Source organism: Sorex fumeus, unplaced genomic scaffold, assembly GCF_029834395.1.
Source record: "Sorex fumeus unplaced genomic scaffold, SorFum_2.1 ptg000142l, whole genome shotgun sequence".
NCBI lineage: Eukaryota > Metazoa > Chordata > Mammalia > Eulipotyphla > Soricidae > Sorex > Sorex fumeus.
The window spans coordinates 1,320,001-1,343,598 of NW_026606199.1; the positions used below are offsets into that span (position 1 = coordinate 1,320,001).

At 55.7% G+C, this 23,598-nt stretch overlaps 1 protein-coding gene across 1 annotated transcript in view; it reads right to left on the reverse strand.

Moving 5' to 3' along the window:
* The window catches only part of ADAM12 (ADAM metallopeptidase domain 12), a 244,387-nt gene extending 229,351 nt beyond the window's left edge, over window positions 1-15,036 (reverse strand). The window contains exon 1 of the mRNA XM_056106700.1: window positions 14,921-15,036. Within this exon, the coding sequence (XP_055962675.1) occupies window positions 14,921-14,984 (64 nt within the window). The 5' untranslated portion in view covers window positions 14,985-15,036. The remainder of the gene's footprint in view (window positions 1-14,920) is intronic.
* Between the last annotated feature and the right edge of the window lie 8,562 nt (window positions 15,037-23,598).

The following is a 23,598-nucleotide window of genomic DNA, read 5'->3' on the forward strand; positions in this document are numbered from 1 at the left end:
AGATTCATACACACAAATTCGCATACACAGACTCACATTCACGAGTGCACACACACAAATTCACACTCACAGAGTCTCACACTTACCCATACAGATTCTCTCTCTCTCTGTCTCTCTCTCTTTCTCCCCCCCCCGCACCCCATTCTCTGTGTATCTAAACAGTCCATATTCCTAAACTGAAATTCCCGCCCACCCACGAGATGGTCAGACTTCTTCGTCAAGACCCTGAACGATCGGTTTGAGGCTCTGCATGTTCCTAGAATGAGCAGATGCCATTGGGCTAACACTAGCATGCGACAGGGACAAATGGAGACGTTACTGGCGCCCGCTCGAGCAAATCGATGAGTAACAGGATGTCAAGTGATCAAGGAATTCCCTAACTGCCCTCTTTTTTTTTTTATGTGATTTGGGTTCAAATCCCTCAAATTGAAGCAGGAGGATGCGCTTATGGGAAAAAGCAAAGAAACATGCAAACAAGAACCCCCCCAGACCCTCGCACCCAGCCCCCAGGCACAGAGCCTGGGCCATTGCTGTGACTCTCCGCTCAGATGCTCTCCCCACCGAACCCCCACACTTGGGGTCAGAGGGGGCCCCTGCCCCCCTTCCTCTGGGCGGCTCCGTGCGGGCCCCTCTCTGGCCTGGCCCCGGGCATGCTGCCCCAGACAGACACGACGGAGGCTGTCGGGAAGGGTTCGGGCCGCGTCCTGGTTCTTTCCTGCGTTCCCTCCTTGCCCAGACGCCGGGGCCGGCTGCTCTGAGGACATGGTCTCTGTGGGCTTGGCGCAGCCTCTCGGCAGACAGTGGGGAAAGCGGATCCCAAGTTGTGCCCTCGTCCATGGGAAATGGAAATTCTGGCCCAGGCTTCCGAGATGGCGCTGAGACCACCAGGTGGGAATTCAGGGGCATGGTGGACCCGGGGGCAGGGGAACTGCTCCTGTCTGATTCCTACTGCAGGGGAAGGAACTGAGTGTGATCCCATCACCCCCCACATGCCTCGTGGGCTGAGTACTGGCCTGAGGGCATCCCCAGGGCTCGCTCCCAGCTGATGGCTGGGCCAGGCTGAGCACTCCGGGACCCTGCACAGTGCCACAGGGAGGACTCACTGGGACACTCGGCCTGGACAGGGCTTGATCCTGGCCCTGTCGTGCGGGGTGTGTGTGCAGGCATGCAGGTACAGCTGCCACCAGGAGGCCCCTGGAGCTCATCTGACAGTGAACCGAGCCGCGAGGAAAGGGAACAGTCCTGAAAATTCATCTGTTTCCCTTGAGTCCAGAGGAGACCGTTTCCAAACCAACAGTTTAGGCAAAGTTCAAGTGAAAAAGAAAAAAAAAAAACATCTTGGCAATATGTCTGGGGTGGGGAGGCAGGATTAGGGCCGCGGCATACCTAGCCACTTAGCATCACTTTTTTCCCCCCTCCTATAAACTAAGAAGATAACAACAGCTTCCCGTCTGCTTCTGGAATGTTCTACAGCTACAGTGATTGGAACCAGAGGCCCGGGGCACCTCTATGATCAGCCGGGCAGAGCAGACAGAAGCGCTTCCCCGCACACACAGCAGGACACCAGGGGCCCCTCTCGACACCGCCGGCACAGGGCGAGCACTGCACTTGGAGTTCCTCTGTCTTCATCTTGGTCCTCCCAAGCCTGCCCTAGGAGCCCAAGGCAGCCGGGAATCCTGGTGTCCTGGCCGTGCCTGCTACCACAACCCAGCGACATGGGCTCGACAACGGAGGAAGCTGAGGCCCGAGGCAAGCTGCTCGGGGCCACGCCAGGACCCACAGCCCACCCGCAGGCTCCCACTCCCAGATCCACCTTTGCAGGGTGCGCCCTGGCCGTCCCCAGCCAGGCACGGGAGGGGCTGGGAGGACTCATGGCCAGGCCGTGCAGGTCGGCCTGTAGCCTGACTTAACTTTTCCATCTCGGCCCCTGGGCTGTGGTGCTGGCCTTACATAGCCCCCGTTGCGGTGAGCCCTGAGCACAGTTGGGGGTGGCCCCAGGCTCTCTTCTGGCCCAACTCCGCTCACCACCCTTTTGGAATGACTTTCTTACTGCCCTCATGAGAAGCGAGAGGACTAGAGAGGCAGCTGGAGGCCTGGTCATCTGCTCTGCAGGCAGAGACCTTAGACTGACCCTCCATAGCCAGTTGGAGACTCCCCCCCAACACACACACACACACACACACACACACACACACACACACACACTCCCACACCCCAGTACTAGGTAAGGGTAAAAAATAAATAGAAACAGAGATCACTGTCACTGTCCTCCCGTTGTTCATCGATTTGCTCGAGCAGACCCAGTAACGTCTCCATTGGAGACTTTGTTGTTACCGGGTTTGGCATATCGAATACTCTCGGTAGCTTGCCGGGCTCTCCGAGAGGGGTGGAGGAATCGAACCCGGGTCGGCCACGTTGGCCGGTGCAAGGCAAAAGCCCTACCGCTGTGCTATCGCTCCAGCCCAGGAACAGAGATAAGATTTTTAAAAAAATAAATAAAAAAGACTGAAATTGGTGTCAACAGTGAAAGGAAGTTTCTGGAAGACTGTCCTTAGCAGCTGCATGAATTCCGTCCGAGGCGCAGGCTTTCCCGACTCAGAAGCTGGGAGCAGCACCTAATGATGGAAAGACACCAACCGCGTCCCATCCAAATTCTATCCCAGGTCAGGCACGCGATTCTTCCAGAAGAATCCACAGAGAACTCCATCGACAAGCGACCGTTCATTCCATCCTATCATTCATCCCAAGAGTCCCAGAGGGGCATCTCCGTCCAGCGGGCACCTCTGCGCTAGAGATTCAGAGAGGTGACAGTTGGCCGACGTGCCGGGGCCCGGCCTTTCCCATCCCTGGCTGGCCACTTTCTGCCCCAGCTGTTCTGGCTGCTGCAGCCGAGGGAGGAACAGCTGATGCCCCCTCCCCAAACAAAGCTCCGCACAGGGCCCCTCATTAGCACATCTCCCCCCTGCAGCTGCCAAGGCCACATGGAGCGTGCCAACAGGAAGCAGCTGACAGGCTTTCAGAGGAGCGAGCGAGTACGGAGCAGGGAGCCAGGTGGAGTGAGCTCCTGGGGGTCCGAGGCCTCGGCGTCTGCATGCTGGGAGGTGAGGGTCTCTGTAACAGTTTTCTCACTGTGCCGCCCTGGGCTCCCAGCATGCAGCCAAGGTAACAACAGGCAAATAAATGTGTTGATGGAGAGAACAAAAAAGTTGGATAGACGGCAGCAGCGATTGCTGGTTCTGAAAGCGCCGAGCATCGGTGGCCGGGGACGGGAACCTTCCCACTGCAGACACAGTCGGGCTAAATGAAAAGTGACGGTTTTATAGAGCGTCTGCACTAACCCGGAGAGAAGGGGAAGGAAACGGCCGGGATTCATACGTCAAAAGGGAATTCCCAGCCGGCGTGCGGACAACCGCCAAGGTGGTAGGAATCCAGAGACCAGCACCTGTGACTACAGGGGGGCAGCCGGCGGTCCTGTTAAGTTGGGCTCAGATAACATCCCAGGGAGGGCCTGGTGGGATTCTTGTCCACAGCCAGGGCCTTGCGCAACTGCCCTGCCCAGGCTCCAGGGGCCAGGAAACTGCAGACGGCAAAGCTGGGTCTGCTCAGAGGGCACGGGAGAGGCGGGCGCTCCCGAGGAAGAATCCAGACTTCAACCCTTGAGCAGAGAGAGGAGGAGAGGACAATGGCAAGAGGTGGAACAAACTCCACAAGGTGAACCACGACCGTCCAAACTGGGATTGGTGGCAAGTTCACAGACACGGGCACATCACACGAGGTTCTCGAGAAACGAGCAAAGATGATCACGAGTCAAAATCTTCAGGACCTTGGAAGAGACCGTGCGTGAGATTCAGCACCCAGCACGCTGAGTACTCAGACACAGCCCAGTACGAAAGGGGGCAACATCCATCTAGAAATTTCTTAGGTACAGAAAGATATACCGGACCCATAGCGGGAGATAATGATTAGACCTTATTCTCAAACTATTTAGCAGGTTGAAGGAAACAGGGAGAGCTGAGGGTTCCGTTGTGTGTTCGTTATACTCTGATGTTGCCCTTTGTTCATCCACCCGTGGATATCCAGGCTGCTCCTATACATCCTGGCTACAGTACTCAGGGTTGTAATGAACACCCACATGTGGATGTATCTTTGTGAAATAATTTGGGAGCAGATGCCCAGACGTGGAATCACTGGGTCCCCTGCGAGCTCTGTTTTAGCTTTTTCTAGGAATCCCCTCCTGTTTCCATAGAGACTGGGTCAAACTGCATCCCCATCAAAGGTGAATAAGAGTTCTCTTTTTTTTTTTTTTTGCTTTTTTGGGTCACACCCGGCGATGCTCAGGGGTTACTCCTGGCTCATGTACTCAGGAATCACTCCTGGCGGTGCTCGGGGGACCATATGGGATGCTGGGAATCGAACCTGCGTCCGCCATGTTGGCTGTGTGCAAGGCAAACGCCCTACCTGCTGTGCTATGACTCCAGCCCCCAAGAGTTCTCTTTTCACCACATCCTCACCAATACTGGCATTTTGGGTATCACTGTATCGCTGTCATCCTGTTGTTCATGATTTCCTCAAGCAGGCACCAGTAACGTCTCCTTCATCCTAGCCCTGAGATTTTAGAAAGTGCCACATTCGAGGCTCTTTCAGGGTCAGGGAAATGAGATCCATCATTGTTACTGGTTTTTGGCATACTGAATACGTCGTGGGGAGTTTGCCAGACTCTGCCGTGCGGGCAGGATACATTTAGCAGCCTGCCAGGTTCTCCAGAGTAAGAACTAGATAATAAGATGCCGCGTGGCCACAAATGCGGCCCCGTGCTTTCCAGAGCTGGGTTTTATAGTCTCTGGGTCTTGGCCATTGATGGGATTACACGGCACCAGGGGAAGTTGGTGGGTGTAACACCTACCTACTGGAAGATGGGGGATCTGGGTGGAGGAGGCCCAGTCCCGATCTGAGCAGACTTGGAGATCTGTTTTGGGTATAGTTTAAATTATTTAGACACAGTTTGAGAGAGAAACTGTGAAATCGAATTCAGACCCGGAGACATCATCCCAGACTAGGAAGCAAACCGATGTATGAAGGAAGAGAGGCTTCAAGGAAGATGTCGGATGAGGCCCAGTTCATGCAACAACAGTCCCAGGGAGGTAACAGAGAAAAGAAGGAAATGGCCGTGGAGAGGGCTAACGACTTTTCATAAGCGATTGGCTTCAAAGGCACAGTGAGCCCAGATAGAAATAAATGAAAAACATGTCCACGTAAAAGTAGGATAATAACTGCAGAACAACAACTGATGAGCCTCCCGAGACAAAGCCCGGGTCAGCGCAAATGCTGACTCACCAAGGACGCCTGGGGCAGCCCCGAGTCCACCTTCTAATGGAAAACAGCTGCCAACCTCCACACCGCTGCAGAGTCAAACTAGCGCTCAAGACAATCAGAAAGCAAACGTTTGCCAGGCAAACAAACGGAGGGAATGAGCTACTCACAGAATTCACTGCAACTCTGCTGAAGCAGAGACACAGGGAACTGACTCAGGAAGCAGATGTTTGCAGGAGACTTGATGGAGAGGGGGCTGACAACGTTGGCCAAACTAGCCAACTAGTTTGAACTGTGGAAAATAAAAAAGGGCCAGAGAGAGCGTTTAGAGGGCAGGGCGCTCGCCTTGCACATGGCCAACTTGGGTTCTACCCCCAGCACCCCATATGGTCCCCCAAAACCCCATCAGGAGTGATTCCTGAGCACAGAGCCAGGGGGAAGCCCTGAGCATTATTTGGAATGGCCCCCAAACAAAACACACAAAAAATAACAACAAAATAATATATAACTTGGGGGCAGATGTCAATAAATAAAAACAAATACAAATGAAACAAAAAATACAAACAAAACCTAACACCATACACCAAGACTTTTTTTTAAATGGAAAACATGATTCAAAATTCTGGAAGTAACAGTCGCAATGAATAGAGGGTGTCAATGGTCTCAAGTTTTCTTAGCTGCAGTCATGTCTCGATGAAGATCTGAGTGAGTGATTGCCACTTTAAAATTAATTTATTTGGGAACGGAAGTGGTAACACAGCAGTAAAAGTGTTTGCCTTGAACTTGGCAAACCCTGGTTTGATCCCCAGCATCTCATATGGTCGCCCGAGCCCTGCCAGGAATGAACCTTGAGTGCAGAGTCAGGCAAAGTTCCTGAGCACTGCCAGGTGTGGCCCCAACATAAAAATCTAAAAAATTAATTTATTTTACAGTAATGAACAATGCATTTTAATTCTTTTAGACCCTGTCATCTGAATTGCAGATGTTAACATTTTAACAGCACCGCAGAAATGACACAAAGAGAACACAGAGATTGTAGGCTAACAAGATGGAAGTGTTTCTTGAAAGCTGCGGGCTGCAACCCCATGGAGGGCTGTGTAAGTTTTCGTAAATGTGTTCTAGGTTTTTGATTTGATTCTCCGTTTCTGTGCGGGATTAATTTTTATTTTCAGTGCATCATGATCTGAAAGATAGTTGATACAGTTTCAATCTTCTTGATTTGATGGAGGCATGGTACCTGGCCCAGCATGTGGTCTGTCTTGGAGCACATTCCGTGCACACTGGAGAAGAATGTGCATTTGGCCTTTGGGGGATGAAAAGCCCTGTATATATCTACTGGCCCCCTCTCTGCCATTTCTAACTTCAGCACCAGTATTTCCTTACTGAGTCTTGTTGATCTATCAAGAGGTGACACGGTGGTGTTGAAGTCTCCATTTACTATTGTGTTGCTACCAACGACCTCTATGAAGCCTATATATTTCCATATGATGTGTTATCATTCATCATTCATTCATCATCCTGTTATTCATTGATTGCCTCGAGCAGGCCCCAGTAACGTCTCCTTCATCCTAGCCCTGAGATTATATTCAAGGCTCTTTAGGAGAATGAGACCCATCATTGTTACTGGTATTTGGCATATTGGGTACGCCACGGGGAGTTTGCCAGACTCTGCCCTGTGGGCAGGCCACATTCAATAGCCTGCAAGTTTGTCCAAAGTAGGAATAAGATAATAAAATATCATAAAAAGATGTCCTGATAAGATGTCGCACGGCCGACATCTTATCAGTGTTATCAATGTTTGGTATTTTACATTCCTATATGCCCAGTGTCACATAAAAACTCTCCAGGCAAAAAGGGGACCACAGGTGGAGTAAGTTTAAACAGCTCTGGTTTAAAATTACTTAGTAATGATAATAAAAAAAATCATGCAAGTTACAACGTACACTGGACTGGGCGATGATACAAGATGCAAAGCAAACAGGAGCACAGAAGCAAGAGCAGTAATTGAGGGAGATTCTCTTCTCCATGCACATAATAGAAGATTGGAAATGAAAGCTGAACTGCATTCAATGGAAGTGAGAAATAGAACAATGTGAGGATTTCTGAGAAAGAAGGGGTAGATTTAATAGAATAGAAAATGGAAGTGGGACATCTACAAAATAAAAATACATTATTATTATTATTATTTTACTTTTTGGGTAACACCCGGCGATGCTCAGGGGTTACTCCTGGCTCTGCACTCAGGAATTACCCTTGGCGGTGCCCTGGGGGACCATATGGGATGCTGGGAATCGAACCGGGGTCAGCCGCATGCAAGGCAAATGCCCTCCCCGCTGTGCTATCACTCCAGCCCCAAAATACAATATTATTTTGGAGGCAGAGAAAAAATACAAAGAGATGATAACCACTGGGGAGAGTGACTCCATAGTGAAATTTCTGATAAAACAAAGTGACCAGCTCCACTTTAATGAAGAAAAGTTCCAACTGTGTTAATGAAAAAAAAAAAACTGCTTATACTGAAGATGACTGAAGACTAAAAAAAAAAAAATGTGGAACTCCCTCTTTCGCTGTGTGGGAAATAAAAACTAAGCAAAGGCATTGGAAGACAAAAGAAGGAATTAAAAGAGTGGTTTTGGTTATGAAAATTGCCCTCAAAAGGTTAAAACGCTAAATAAAAATTTAAGCAAGTGGAATCCAACATTGCGTTTTAAAATGTGTTGAAATCAGAGGGCTTGTCCTAGGAATTCAGGGCTGGTTTGACCGCTTAGACGATCACGAACGTGATCCATTGCACCAGTCTGAGAACAAAGGAGGAAGAAGATGAAGTGGCCACAGAGCCTGGAAAAAGGTGCTTGAAGGCAATTAATGACAGCCATACACTGACAATACATCAACATGTTCTGAACCTCATATAACATATCAAATGAAACTTTGCAGTAAATATCTAAACAAGGGTGAAAAGTTAAAGTTCTTATTAAAGTTAAAAAAAAAAAGCCAAGGATGCAAGATCTCTACTACGCTGGTCATTGTAATGGAGACAACTAGCCATGGCAGACAACAAAAGGAAGAGTCTTGGCTACCAAAGAAAAATGCACCAACATTACTTTGGAAAGAGAAAAAATATGAATGACTTCACCATCGAAGGGACTCAGTATCAACAAAGAAGAAAAACTCAAGAGGTAGAATGGATAAGACCTGTAAAGGAAACAGATAGGACGCACCATCATTTTCTTCAGATAACTATCCTGGTGGGAGGCTTTTTCTCAATCCCCATTTTTTAACTATAAAAGAATCCCAATTTTTATAAAGATTTGATGCTGGGGCCAAATTCCTTTTCAGTTGTTTTTCTAGTTTTTCTATCCATTACACTGATGCTGACTGAACGAGTAAGTGCGGCTTAAAATTTTCCCTTGTATATCTCATTTCAGGAACAATACCCCAGAGGGCAGCCTCACGGCCAAACGCTGGCACCCAAAGCAGGGAAAACTGCCCAGAACAGGACCCCCAAACCCAGGATTCATGAACATGACAAAGCAGCCCAAATAAGCTTCTCATGACGCGCAGGTCGCCGTGAACAGAGACTTCCTGAGAAATTCTTCCATCCCTCACCAGCAATGGCCAAGCAGACACAGAGACTGGTCAAACTGTAGCCAGTGCTGAACTATGGTCATAAGACACACATGTCCAGAAACACCAGCATCCCCAGGAATCGTTTCTCTGAACTGGGAAAGTCCCAATCTCTGGGGCAGGTTGAGCATCAGTCCTTCTGCTGGGGCTGCCCGATCTTTCCACTGCTTTCCTAAGAGCTGTGCTCTTGATGTCGTCTCAAATGACATAAAGCACTTAAAGCGTGACCCGATCTTGATGCTGCTGAATAAGCCGCGTCTGCATCCGGTCCCCCTATCACCCAGAGCCAAGGTGGACGGCTCAGGCTCAAGGAAATGGGAGGAAAATGAGACGGAGAAGGCGGGAGGGTCTGAGCCGCAGATGGGGGGACCCTACCCAGCAGACGCGCGTCCATCAGCCAGGAAGTGTGCAAACCCCATTTTTGCTCCTTCAAAGGCACACTGCACTGCTACAGACATAAAAGTGTGGCGAAGAGCACGCGGAGACTCACAGCCCTCTGCACGGTGTGCAGAGAGGAGCCAGAGCCGTCCCCCGGCCTGGCCAATACCTTGCGTGACCACTCGGTAGACACTGACCCTCTAGAGAGATGGACCAAAGGGGCCCAACTGCCAGGGCGTCCCACAAGGGTGGGATGGGACCATGCTGGTGGCACCCAGGCCCAGCAGAAGTGTCCCTTAAGGAAATAGGTATCATCGACTTGAAGACTTGTGTGAAATAATACACAGACAGGATCCCGATATCACTCAGGGGCTCCCCGGCTGTCTTTCCAGCCCCCATCTCAGACCGAGAAAGCTGATCGTGGAAGGGCGTGTACACACTCCAGAGTGATTTACAACAGCTGGCAGGGGCACCCCCAGAGCTGGGGGCGGGGGCGGGCTGCCACAGAGGAACCTCTGAGGCGGTGGGCACACCTGCCTTTGTAAATCACGGGAGCTTTTTAGCTGACAAAGACCACTGGAACTGATTCTGGCGCCAACCACCCAGGCGGTGCCCGCCTGCCCTAAGTTTGTGGGGGGCATCGACTCGGCGCCAACGTGCTCCGCCTCCTGAGAGGGTGCAGCTACCCTCAGGGCGGTCTCCGTTTCTGCCGCCGCAGCATCTAAGTGGGCAAATCAGCTCTCAGGCATGTCACCATGTGGGAAAGCAAACTCTGAAACCTTTCGAGTGGGGTCATTTTCCCATAAAGATGGGTTAGAAAAGGGCAAAAGAGAAAGACCATGTGTCTCCAAGTGGACCGACAACGCACCCCGCCAGAGCCTGCCCGCGCTGACCCCCACCAGCTCCTGGACATCTGGAGCAGGAAGCAGATGTTGACATGGGAGAGAGGAGGAGGCAGAAGTCTGCTGGACCTCGAGGAGACACCCAGGGGTGCTGACTTGGCAGAGCAGAGCGAGCTGGAGTCTGCCGCCTGGGGAAGGCGAGTGATGGGCAGAGCGGGGGTCCGGGCCAGCCTCAGAGCAGCCAGGGAGGAGTTTGAGCCTTGGGTCTCCCGGACAGCCCCCAGCCCCTCCCCAGCTCCCACAGAGCAGGAGATGAATCTCCTGGAGACCCCAGGGACAGCTGAGATGGGCATGAGCAAAGGCAAACCAAAAGGGCCAGGATGCAGTTGGAAAATGAAGCATCCTTTACGGGGGACACACGCTCCTAGGGCTGCCCCCTGCGCTCCTCTCGCAGACTGTTGAGGGGGAGAGATGCGGGAGAACCAAGCCCACAGGGGGAAGCAGGCCAGAACTTCCCACGGGAGTGGTGCCACCCAGGAAGGGGTGGGGCTACTGGGACATCCAGAAGTGGGAGTAGCTTCGGATGCAACTGGGGAGGGATGGTTTCCTTTTGTTCACTTGAAAAAGAAGTTTCCAGGGGGCTGGAGAGAAAGCATAGCGGGTAGGGCATTTGCCTTGCACGCGGCCAACCCGGGTTCGATCCCCAGCATCCCGTATGGTCCCCTGAGCACTGCCAGGAGTAATTCCTGAGTGCAGAGCCAGGAGTAACCCCTGTGCATGGCCGGGTGTGACCCCAAAAGAAAAAAAAAGAAGTTTTCAGGGAGCACCGTGAGACTTCTCATCTTCTGAGAAGGGGCGAGTAGGCTAGTAGGCTAGGGGCTACATGCTTGGGAACCTCTGACTTAGACAGTAAAATTAATACACACAAGAATTAATAGATGCATTGGACCCATTATAAAAAAATAATAAGACATCATTCCCCATCCTCCCCCCCCCCCCCGAAAAAAAGAAGAATTCACAACACAAGAGCCATCTCTTGGGGATCATATAGCAGAAAAAAAAATTTTTAAACACCTGAATAATAAGGTTGGGAAATGAAATGAAACTATTCTGGAATGTGAAACCAAATATACAGAGACAAAAAAAAATAGAAAAGAAAGCTGGAACATGTTTTTTGGAAGCATGGGATACCCCATGCGGTTCAGTTTCAGGAAAGCATGATAAAAATCACCAGGAAGAAATAATTAAATAATACAGGAAAACATTAGAACTTCAGAGCATGAATTTTTAACCGGGAAAGACTCACTCGTGGACTTTTCCTGCATAATTACTGATAAGAACTTAGAAAACACAAATCATCCGGAACTGGAAGAGAGAAGAAGGGGATGAGAACTTCCTTACAGAGAGAAGCTTCCGGAAAGGTTTCAGACAGGGCTAAGGCGCTTCCTCACATACCGTCAGCCTTGGTGCCATTCCTGGCTGTGCCTTGGTGCCCTCTGCCCCACAGGGGCTTGCTCCTGAGAACCTTGCTCCTCAAGACCACAGGACGTGACCCGAGTCCCCCACCCAAATCTTTTTCTTAAGCAAAGGTTTGAGGTGGGGCTGGAGAGAGAGTAGAGTGAGCTGGGCGCGTGCCTCGCGTGTCCCAGAAGTGGGTTCGCTCTTCCGCACACGTTGTTCCCTGAGGAGAGCCAAGAGGAAGCCCTGAGCACAGCCGGGCATGCCCCCAAAGCCCTACCCCTCTCCACCCCCCCAGACAGAGGTTTAGACAGTGCCACAAGTCAGAGCAGCGATGCCAGCAGGGACGCGGCGGACGTGTCCCCAGGACACAGGCCTCTCCTGGAATGTTTCCCACCCAAACGAGCGACACAGGGCGGGAACACACACAGATTTGTTCCCATGGCACATGGACATGCATCCGGCTTCTTCCTTATTCACAGGATCTGTCTACTCCCCTCCACCAGAGTGACCCAGGATCACCATCTGCCCAGGAGAAAATCTGCAAGGAAAGCCTCGAGATTAATTTTTTTTTTTTTACCAACACAATTAACTTGTCTGATTCCGCCTTTTGCCTCTTCTGCTCAGTTTCTTCTGCAAGGCAGACACATGCCAAGCATACATGTGAGCCCATAGGAAAACATAAAAACCAAAGTCAACATGTACGTATGTAGATGGAGAGAAGTAAGAGCCTGGGCTCTGGAAAGCGGCTCAACGCCAGGCTCACCAACTGCTGGACTGTTAGCCGCCTGGCATTGCAGTGGGTACCCATTAGGGCGGCTCTCCTCTCTGGCAAGCATTCCTCTCTGGAATGATTTATCTGCCCCCACCCACTCTCCCCAGGGAACTGACTAGAAGATGTACTCCACAAAAAAGGAAAAGAAGGCCACACCAGGGGAGTTGGGGAGCCAGAGACAGTGCAGTGGGGAAGGGCTTGCCCTGCACGGGGTGGGGAAGGGGGGTGATCCCTGAGCACCACCAGGAGTGATCCCTGAGCTCAGAGCCAGGAGAATCCCTGAACACTGTAAAGTGTGTTCCCCAAAATATAAAGAAAAAAAGAAAAGAAGAGAAAGGAAAGAAAGAGAGAAAAAAGAAAGGAGAAAGAAAGAAAAAGAGAGAAAAAAGGATAAAGAGAGGAAAAAAGAAAGAGTGAAAAGGAGAGAGAAAAAAAGAAAAAGAAAGAAACAGTGAAAAGGATAAAGAGAAAGAAAAAGAGAAAGAAGGAAAAGAAAAAGGAAGAGAGGAAGTATGAGATAGTGATGGAGAGAGACAGAGAGAGTGTGTTGTGGTTACACTCAGGGAAAGGTGCAGGGAGGGATTTTAGCATCACCCAGGTGACCAGGAAAGTTCTGGGGCCAAAGCTGGACCATAAACCTAAAGAGGAGTGTGGGAGTAGGATGCAGCGCTGCTGGAATCAGAGAGAGAAAGGACTTCACAAGAGATGCCCCAAGAAAGAAGCCATAGTACATACACATTCGATCCCTCTGGAAGGAGAAGAGCATTCTCCCAGAACTGTGGAGAGAGGCGTGGGAACACAGAGGACAAAGCAGATGAAAGAGGGGAAGGGAGGAGGGGGGGAGGAAAGGACAAGGAAACAATTTAAAAAAAATAAGCAACTATTAACTGTAGCAAAAACAAAAAGCTACCAGTGGGACCACTAAACGGTATCTCAGCTGCCAGTGCTGCTGGTCAAGTATTTCATACTGGTTTCCAAAAGTCAGAGCAAACACGACACCAAAAAGTTGGAAAACCAGAGACTCCAGTGAGACTGGAATGGTCAGGGGGGAGGACAGGGATCAGGTCATTCAGAGCCTCTGAAGACCACTGCAGTTTTCAGCAGGAAGCCAGCCCAATTCACCCCACGCCTGGACGTGACCGCCTTGGCTGCAGTGCCGGGAAGGGCACAGGACAAGCCACGGCTCTGCAGAATAGTCAGGAGGCCACAGCACCAGAGAGCAAGGCTGAACACGGAAGGCAGGACACGCACGTGGACCTCTAGGTTTGTGACCACGGGCTCTGCTCTGGGCCTGGAGAATGCCAAGTCACCCATAGGGATGCCCAGTACATCACTGCCCGGTGCCCAGCAGGCTGGCCACAGAGCCCAGGGCAAACTCTGAGCAGAACGCTCGGCCTTCAACGAGCAGAAAGTTCTCCTGGTCTCCCATCAACACACAGAAATGCTTCCTGAGGGGTCTGGGTTCCTGCAGCACCTCACACAGGGCTCCGGCGGCTGCAGATTCCAGACTCCGTGACAAGGAGGAGAAGCCACCAGTGAAAGCCCTGAGACTTCCACGGCTCAGAGGCTCCAGCGCCCTCTGCCTAAGGGACCCTCAGCTGGACTGTCCACGGGAGACGGGCTCTCCACCAGAGCCGCCCCCGCTAGAGTCTGAGCCCACGCAGAAAATCATCTCCCATCACTGGCTTCATCTGGGGAAGAGTTTCCTCTAAGGGAAAGTCCTGGCCGTGGGGCAGACTCTGAGGGAGGGCAGAGCAGGTACCGGGGAGAGAGCAGGGGGCTGGCACTGAGATCATTCCTCTAAAAGACCAATTTGTACAGAGTCCTCCGGAGTCCCCCGCAGCCCCCCACGGCCCCTGTCCCAGGCCCAGCGACTTTTCAACGGCAGTAGCCTCTGGCCAATTCCCGCTCTGTGCAATTTCTTCTACTTAATCCCAAATTCCCAAATTGTCCTTCCTCCGCCTTGCAGAGTTTTAACCAGACCCGGGGGCGTTAGAAGGGGACCGGCGGGGACCGCAGAATAAAGAAAGGGTCCCCTAAAATTCCAACGGCCGGTGACGGTGTCGCTGGGGTGGGGTGGGGGAACCAACCAGCGCTGGTCCATCCCGGAGGACCACCGGGGACCCGGGAGTGAGGGGCGCCCCCCGTCCAGTCCACCCTCCTCCGTGGGAAGGGCGAGTGCGCCCCCAGCGGCCGCGGCCCGGGGGTCTGCGAGGGAACCGCGGGGCCGGCCGCGTCCCGATGGCACAGGCACCTGCTGGGTGGGTGCCCGTCGCGCGGCGGGCGCGGTGCCACAGGTGCCCGGCCGAGCGGGTGCGCGCGCGCGCGCGCGGGCGAGGGAACGGCAGCCGGGCGCCGCGCGCGGGACGGACAGCGCGGGCCGGGGGTGGGCGCGGCGCGAGGGTCGGGGATGCCCGGGGCGCGGGGACGGGTGGGCGCGCGGGCACGGCGGAGGGTGGGCACGTGCGCGCGGGCACGGCCAGAGCAGCGCGCGCCCCCCGGCCCCGCGCGCCCCCCGGCCCCTACTTACCGCGGGCGGCGCGGGGCGCCTGCAGGGCCGCGGCCAGCGCGAGCAGCAGGACACGCGTGGCCATGGCGAGGCCCGTCCGGGCGCGCGAGCCGCTGCCCAGCCCCGGGCGCGGGCGGCCTGTGCGCTGGACCCGGGGCCGGCCCGTCCCGGCGCCGCCAGCAGCAGCAGCAGCAGCGGCTCCCCCGCACCCCGCCCGCCCGCCCGCGGCGTCCCGCGGGTCCTAGAGACCGCTCGGGGTCCCCGCCAGGGGCCGCCCCCGCCGCTGCCCACCGGGCCCGGGACGTGGCCGCCCGGACGTGGCTGGGGGCGGCGGCGCCCGGCGCATCCCCGCCCCGGAGGAGGTGGCCGGGCGCGCGCGGGGCGGGCGCGGGGCGGGTCCGGACCCCCCTGTGCCCGGCCGACGGGCACCCCAGGTCTCGCGCCAGGCCGGCCAGCTCAGCCCTCGGCGCTGCCCCGAGCCCGGGGTGCGGTTGCCGCGTGTCCCCCGCGGGCTGGCTGGCCGCGGAAAGGGGGCCCTGGAGACGCCCCCACCACACACACACACACCCCACCCCGACTTCCCTGGTCCCTGGGAAGTCTGTGCTGGTCAAAGGATGCGGCGCTGAGGGCGGGAGAAGTGGACCTGGCCAGGGCCACTCGGACCCCCAGACACTGGACACTGTGGCACCCCCCTGGAGGGGCCCAGAATGTTACCCACAAGGAGAGTATGGCCCCCTCCAGGCCAGGTGGGTCCACACACCTCCCAGTGCCGAGGGGACACTCTCCAGGGGAGGCCACACCCGCCCAGTGCCAGGGGGAGCCCTGAGTCCTGAGCAGAGCCCCAGGGAATCCAGGACCCCAGAGGCCTCTTGAGGGGTCTGCCCCATCCCAGCCCAAGAATGCCCGAGAAATGCCCACCTCTCAGTAGTGCAAACCCTTGTAGCACACACACTCAGACACAGGCACAGTCACACACACAAGACATTCACACACACCACGCGTATACTCACACCTACCTCACAGACACACACACACACACACACACACACACACACACACACACACACACACACAGAGGCCCTGGCCCTAGGAAGCCTTCTGGGCTCCAGGACAGTTGATCACTTGCTCAGGTTCCAAGGTCCAGCCAGTTGCACAGTAGCCGGGCCCACCCCTCTCAGCTGGTCCCTTCACCTCTCAGCGTGATCACCCCACTCTTAGCTCTGGGTCCCCAGGACTGGCCCCCGCCGGGCTGCTCCCCGGTCCTCAGCAATCCTGAGCTTGTTACTCAAACACTGTCCTCCCATTGTTCATCGATTTGCTCGAGCGGGCCCAGTAACGTCTCCATTTTTTGAGACTTCTTGTTACTGTGTTTGGCATATCGAATACGTCACGGGGAGCTTGCCAGGCTTTGCCATGCAGGTGAGCTACTCTCGGTGGCTTGCCAAGCTCTCCAAGAGGGGCGGAGGAATCGAACCCGGCTTGGCCAGGCTGGCTGCGTGCAAGGCAAACGCCCTACCGCTGTGCTATCGCTCCAGCCCACCCCATTCTTTCTTAAAAACTGGCTGGAGTGTGACACCAGCGTGCCTCCGTTTTAAAATCTGGAGTTCCAGGGCTGGAGTGGTAGCATAGCGGGGAAGTCGTTTGCATTGCACGTGGCTGACCCCGGGTTCGATTCCCAGCATCCCATATGGCCCCCCGAGCATCGCCAGGAGTAATTCCTGAGGGCAGAGCCAGGAGTAATACGTGAGCATCGCTGGGTGTGACCCAAAAAGCAAAATAAATAAATAAAAATAAAATCTGGAGTTCCTCGGAGGAGAGAGTGCGATGGGCTGAGCAGACCTATGCATGTGGCAGGCCCAGGTTCCATCCCATCAGCGGCCGGTGGCCCCCGACCCAATAAAGACGAGTGAATCCATTCCCAATCACAGACACTGCGGCAGTGAGGAGCTTCCCTGCCACTTGGCTGGGCGGGGTCAGCCCCCGGGGTCTGTCTCAGACACGACCTGGGGCTCTAATCTGCAAAGCTTCCAGTTAGCCAACATGAAGTACTGACCTCCAGGCAGGAGGAGCATTCCAGGAGCCGAATGGTGCTCCAGTGGGCCCAGGAAACGGTGGGTTTGGGGGAAGCCCACCCTCTGACTCCAGCAGTGAGGCTGATCTCGTTGGTCTTTAAATGCTGTTGATGTTTAAGACCATTGTTGTGATCTGAGAACAATCATTTCTAGGCTGCCCGTTCCGGCTGCCCACGCGGGCACATTCTGTTCCACAGGCGATGGGTGGGTTGGGGGCTTCAGCTACTCTGGGGAAGGGGAGTGTCCTCTGTTGATACACGGTCATTCTTGACTTGAGTTCTGCACACATTCGGGGTGCGGTGGGGCTACAGGGAGCCGGGGATCGGGCCTGGGGCCTTGCGCACCCCAGATCCCCCGAGCTCCCTTTCTCTTTCAAACCTGTGAGCTGCGAAGCTCTCTCAGAGGGTGGTTTGTGCCCCAGACAGACGTGGGCTTGTTTTCAGAGGAAGCAAACACAGCAGCCTTTGTGGGGGGGTCGGGGAGAGAGGGACCCTCTGGGCAGCCGAGCCCACCAATGGCCTTGCTCTGCAAGGATGTGCGTCCCCCCTCTGCCTCCGGAGCCAGACAGCAGGGCTGACGCTTCCGTCCGTGTGTCTGTCTGGCCAATGCTGCTGGCAGGAAACGGAAGCCCCGTGGCCTTCAATGCTGGATTGTTGGCAATGGCAGGGGTCAGCGGCCAGGGGCTGCTTGTTAAGATTTCACATAGACGGTTTCTTGTCCCCCCATGCCGGAAGAGTTGACCTTTGTGGGAGGGTTTCCTGCTGCTATTTTCGTCTCAAAGCCTGGGCATTTATGAGGGACGGGGGGCTGGTTCCTTACCCAGGCTCCATCGATTTTGCCCCACTTTTGAGACCGAGCCCACGAAGAACGGAGGCAAATTTTCCGACGCCAAAGAAGTGGGTGGGTCCTGCTGCAGCCAGGAGAGCTTGACGCCTGGGCATCCGCCTGGAGGTGGGGCTCAGGCTGTCCCCCCCCACCAGCAGTTCCACCCATCCCCTGCACACCTCCTGGGCCCACCTTGGAGGGACACACGGCCCCCCACCGGGATTCCTGGAAAGCCTTTCAGTCCTGCCTCTAGGGACAGCTGAAAAGCGTGACCCTCCCGGCTTGAAATCACTCATTTTCCTTTCCTGAGATCTCGCTTTGAGAACCCGCGCCCTCAGCGCCATGGAATCCAAGGCCAGCCTCTTCCCAGCCCTCGGTGGCGTGGTGTGACCCCGCCACTACTGTGCAGTGCTTCTGGGCCCCACCCGTCCCCAGAGGGACAATGTTGGGGTATCAGGTACTCCTGGGTGCCAGTGGGACAGGAAGGTCATTGGGTCATTGACGTGAGCTCCATGCCCCTATCATCACCCAGCTGGGCCTGCAGCTCAGCATCAGATACGGCCAGCAAAGTGCCCCAGGAGACCGTCCATCTGTCTTTGATGATGACTGTCACGGGGAGCTTATCACCACACAAGCTCCAACCCAGAGGCACCACACGGCAGGAAGCAGCAACGGAGCCTCCATCCTGGGGGCCAGTGTCCCTCCTTCCGGGCCCTCGCTGGTCAGCGGAGGGGCCAAGCTTGGGATGCCTGAGCCAAGCATGTGTCCGTATGTCCTTCCCTTCCCACTGGGCCGGCTCAGAGGTCAGCAGCTCCAGGAACCACCTGGCCTGGCGGTCAGGGAGTTCAAAGACAACCCCCTGAGAGGCATTTGGGTTCCTCATGGAGGAGTTCACGGGGTGGGGGGGGGGCGGGGGGAGCAGGAGGTGCCACCTCCAGGGTGAGCACACTCCAAGGGGACCAGGAGGCAGGAGGGAGCGTGGGGTCTCCTCTATGTTCCCCGAGGGTGCCCCCAGCCCCCACCCACCTATCCTGTTAGTGAGTGAGAGCCCCCTTGGGCAGCGTGATGACACCCTGTGGAGACCCAAGACAGACCCCCTCCAACCAAGCGACCCTGTCCTGGCCCCTAGTAGCTGCAGAGGGCTAATGGTTGTGTCCAGCTACTGACTCAGGGAGTGACGCGTTCCGGGGAGATTCAGTAGGTAAACCTCTTACATTGAATGAAGTGAATGTGCCCGCTGTCGTTTCCAGCTTCTTGGGGTGCCGATAGAAAGAAACCTTTGGGTCTGAGCTGTCGGTGAGAGCCTTGGGTGCCCCTGCACCCTGCAGATGGGGGCCCTGAGTCCACTTTCCTCTGGCCAGCTGCACATGCACCGTTGTTCTGCCTGAAGGTGAGCACCTCTGGGTGGTGGTTGGGGGCCGGGACAAGCCTGGGGCACCACGAGGTCCCCTCAGTGACAGGCCGGCTGCCATGACAACCGTAGCAGCACTCAGCCAGGAGCGAGCGGCCCTGGACTCTTGGAGGATTCTCTGCATGTGAGTGACCACATGGTGATGGGCTCTCAACGGCCACTTCCGGAAGCTGTGAGCCGCCCTCTGCCAGCTGCCAGAGAGCCCGTGGTGGTGGCTGGGGACAGCAGCGTGAGTGCAGTCATGTTAGCGCCACGTCCTTGGGCGGGGAGCCGGTCCCCGAGAAGACAGAGCTGGCCCCTGTGGCCAGAAACCCCCGCCCAGTCCTGCCCTGGGAAGGCGTGGAGCTCCTGCCTGGGGGACGCAGTGCTAGTGACCAGCGGTGGCCCTCCCAGGAGATGGGGCTTGAGGGCAGGGACCCCCTTGGCCCGGGAGCCTCCTCCCCTGGTCTCTGTGGCCGGGAGGACCCTTAGTCCAGGCTCTGCTCCTGATGCCAGGCTCCCGCTTGCAGCTTTCCTGCTGGAGGGCGTCAGCCCCCATTTCTCCGACTGGCCTCTGGGGGCCTCTTCCTGCCCACTCTAGTGGCACCAGTGGCTTCCCTGCCACCCCGCCAGCCCCTTCCTTCCTCAACTGCTGCCAAGGCCAAGTGCGGCCCCGAGCCCGAGCCCAGGAAGGGGCTGCCACAGTCCCGGGGAGCAGAATCTCTGGGTCGAGGGAGACGCTCTGGGTCTCGGGGCATGAGGGCAGTGTGGGTGCCCCTGGAGGGGGGAGGCTGGGCCCTGCACCCCGCCTCTCTGCCACCTCACAGGCTTCTCAGGCCAGAGACTCCGCAGCCCTGGACCTCTGCCCTGGCCTACCCTGACGGGGCACCGGGTCCCCTGGACGTGGGAGGAGCCACTGCCATCTGCATGGGGGCCCCGGCCCTCGCTCCTGCTCTGAGCCGGATGCATTTCCTCCACTGGCCCCGCTCAGCTGACCCCTGGCCTCCCCCGGCCTGTAGACTCTCCCCTAAGGGTCTTCCTCACGGGGGGCGGCGGGGGAAGGTCTCCAAGCAGTGCTCAGGCTGCTGGGGTCAGTCTTGGCCACGCTGTCCAGCCAGCCCTGTGGGTTTATCTAGGGTCTGAGGAGGTCAAGCTGCCCGGACCCCCACGTGCCGGAAGACCTGGGTCACCCTGGCAGTGTGCCTGGGGCCTCCACACCCAGCAGAGCTCGGGGACCAGAGATGGAACCAGGGCTGTGACACACTGTGCCCTAACCACTGAGCTCTCCAGCCCTCCCCCGAAGAGTCAGGTCGTACAACAGAGTTTTTGACTTCCTTTTGTCCCAGCCAGGGCTGCAAAAAAAAAAAAAAAAAAAAAAAAAGGCAACGCCTCGCAGCGTTCCTTCTGGGCCCTGTGTGGAGTTTGGCGTCTCAGCGGCAGCCCTTATCCAGGGCCCCCAATGGGGGCTCAGAGGACGACTGACACTTCCTGTCATCAGAACCCCAGGTGTCAACCTGCGTCCAGCTTCCTGGCCTCCTCGCTCACCTCCAGGGCCCTCAGTCCTTCCGGAGGAGGGAGGTCTGGCTTGGGGCAAGGAGGGGCAGCGGGGGTCACTGACCACGCTCATGTCCTGCCTCCATTCTCGTGGTGGGGCCAGCCCCGGTCGCCGGGGCCCTTCTGAGTCTGTGACCGCCGCACCCGGGCCCCGAGCATCAGCAGTCCCCGACGGGGCCCCTCCCATGGGGTTCCTGGAGGAAACTGGCGCTTCAGGGTCATAACCTCACAAGCCTCCACCTGCCGGGGCCACTGCACACTGGACAGGGTTATTTCCCATCTGCCTCTCCCCTGCCCTCTCCCCTCCAGCCCACGGTCACCCTCCAAGGCCCCAGGGGTGCTCCTTCCTGTGGGCGGTCAGTGCTGATTGTAACCCAGCAGGGCAGGGCGACGCCGTCATCACTGGATATGCAGCCCCCCAAAAAAGAATCTCTCCAAGTTGCTTTTGGAGGGCTGGGGGAGTGGGACACCCAGTGATGCTCAGGGCTGATTCCTGGCTCTGTGCTCAGGGATAACTCCTAGCAGTGCTCAGGGAATCATATGTGGTGCTGGGGGTGGAACCAGGTCAGCCTCACGCCTTGCAAGCACCTTACCCTGCACCCTGTATGATCGATCGGGGTTCATAGCTCACCCAGTTCTGTCTCTACGTTGCAATTCACTCGATTCTGTGTCTACACTGCAAGCACCGGTTTCTCCACCACTTTGTCTGGTACGGGCATCTGCATGTTCCCTGGCAGGGGCCTGGACAGGGGCCCTCGAACCCCATTTTCTCTGCCTGCCCAGAGCTGGGCCAGGCGTGTGAGTGTGCAGTGGGTGTCAGGGGGGTCTCGTGGGTGTCAGAGATGCCTCCGCCCACTGGGCTTTCCAGGCAGACTCCCCAGTGATGCCGAGGGGTGTCTTGATTGCTGGGGTCCAAAGAGGAGAGACGGGCAACATTTCCTCTCCTTCCCAAACCAATCCCCGGCCCCCATCAACTCCCTAATTATTCCAGGCTGGACACCTCACCACGCAGGCCACGCAGAAGTGACTCTTCACAGAGCCACCGGCTCCAGGACAGTCTCAGTTTGCAAGATCTTCCCCTTTAAAGTCAGTCCGTTACTGTGGGATTTTAAAATTTAACTGAAACAACATAAAATCCTTCCCCAAACTCCAAACCACCCCCCAGTGTGTTTTGTGCTAGTATCAGACAATGGATAAGGGCTGTGGTTACTTGGAGATATTGCCAACAATGGAAAAAATAAAGAAGACCATGAGTCAGAAGAATTTGAAACCAGAAACGCGCGCGGGTAATAACTCAGACGGTCCCAGGGAAGAGCGTTCGTTGGTCACAAAACTGAAGCCGATCGTTTCTTTGAGAAAAAAAAAAAAAAGACATTAAAGCCTCATGTATGAGTGAGCCCTGTCCACCTGGGACAGTGCCAGGAAAGCTTACAAAATCCAGTCTTGGGAAATCAAAATCCGGCAGCATCAGGAAAACGTTGTCTCTCTTGGGGGAGGATGTAGACAGTCCCGCGTGCCATATGGAAAAATGACCGCGGACTAGAGGAAGCGGCGGTGTCATTCCAGAGACTAAATACAGCCCCAACCCCTCCTGCAGTCCCGTCCAGCAGCCGGCGGGAAGTGCAGGATCCCCAGGGCTGGGGGGGCAGGGCGGGGAGGTAGGACTGGGGGGGACAAAGCACACTCAGCTCCCACGTCCAAGAGCCTCACACTGGAATTCCAGAAGCATGACCCACACCCAGGGCTGGCGACTCAGCACCTCTCCACGGAGGCGAGCAGCTGCCCGGCCTGGGTAGCCCTGAGAAGCACGTGGTCCCTAACTCCACCGTGGCCCCCGTCTGCCAACTCTTCCCCGGGCCCCAGCACCGTGCCCCCCACCCCAGAGGGGCCGTCCTGGAGGAAAGAAAGGCCGCAGTCAGCAAGAAGATAACCGGGGATCCGGGGACCCCCTCGCCCCACCCTCCCGCCACCAACGTGAAACAGGCACCAGAGGATGAAACAGGAAGTCCCTCTCCGGCTGACCCCACTTCCTCCTTCCTTCCTTAGATTTATGGCGGTTGACCTAATTCGCAGCTTTGTCACTGGCCCACTTTGGAGCTCTATTTTGGAGAATGACCCAGAATTCTCTCACATCCCTTCCAAGGGAGGGGAGTCCTGCAAGGCACGTGGAAACTCCCACCCCCCCCCCCAATCGAGGCTGCAGCTTGCCACGAAAACACAGTGTCTTCTGCCCCTAAAACATCTGCCCGGACACAGTACTAGAGGATAAATCATAAAGGTGACAAAGTCCCTGAGGGGGGCAACTTAGTCGATGTTTGTTTGGTCAAGGCCCCCCGGAGGACTGCAGTGCTGCTTGGGGGAGCACTCCCTCTTTCCCGCAGACACCGGCAGCAGGGATGAGGGTGTCCGTGGAAACACCCTCCAGTCGCCTACCTCCTGCTCAGTGTCACTTCCATCGATGTCTGCGTATTTGGGTGGTGGAGGGACAGAATAGCTGGTGCTCCGTGGCCCTCTGCTAGCCTGGAGCCAGGCTGGGTGCAGTCAGAGGCCCACCCAGCAGCGGAGGGTTCACGGATCATTTGAGGGTCCCCGCTCCTCCCAGCACCTACTTCTGAGCCTGTCCGTAACTCTGGACCATCTACTTGCGTCTCCCACCTCATAGACAAAAAACAAACAATGGGTCCCGTAGATCAATCACGCCAGACTCAGCCAAACAGTACAGCGGCCAACCCGGGTGCCATCTCCAACACTCTAGATAGTGCCCTGAGCCCGCCAGGTGGGATTCCTGAGTGCAGAGCTAGGGGTCAGCACAGCCGGGAGTGGCCCGCCCCCCCCCCAATAACAACAACAAACCTCGA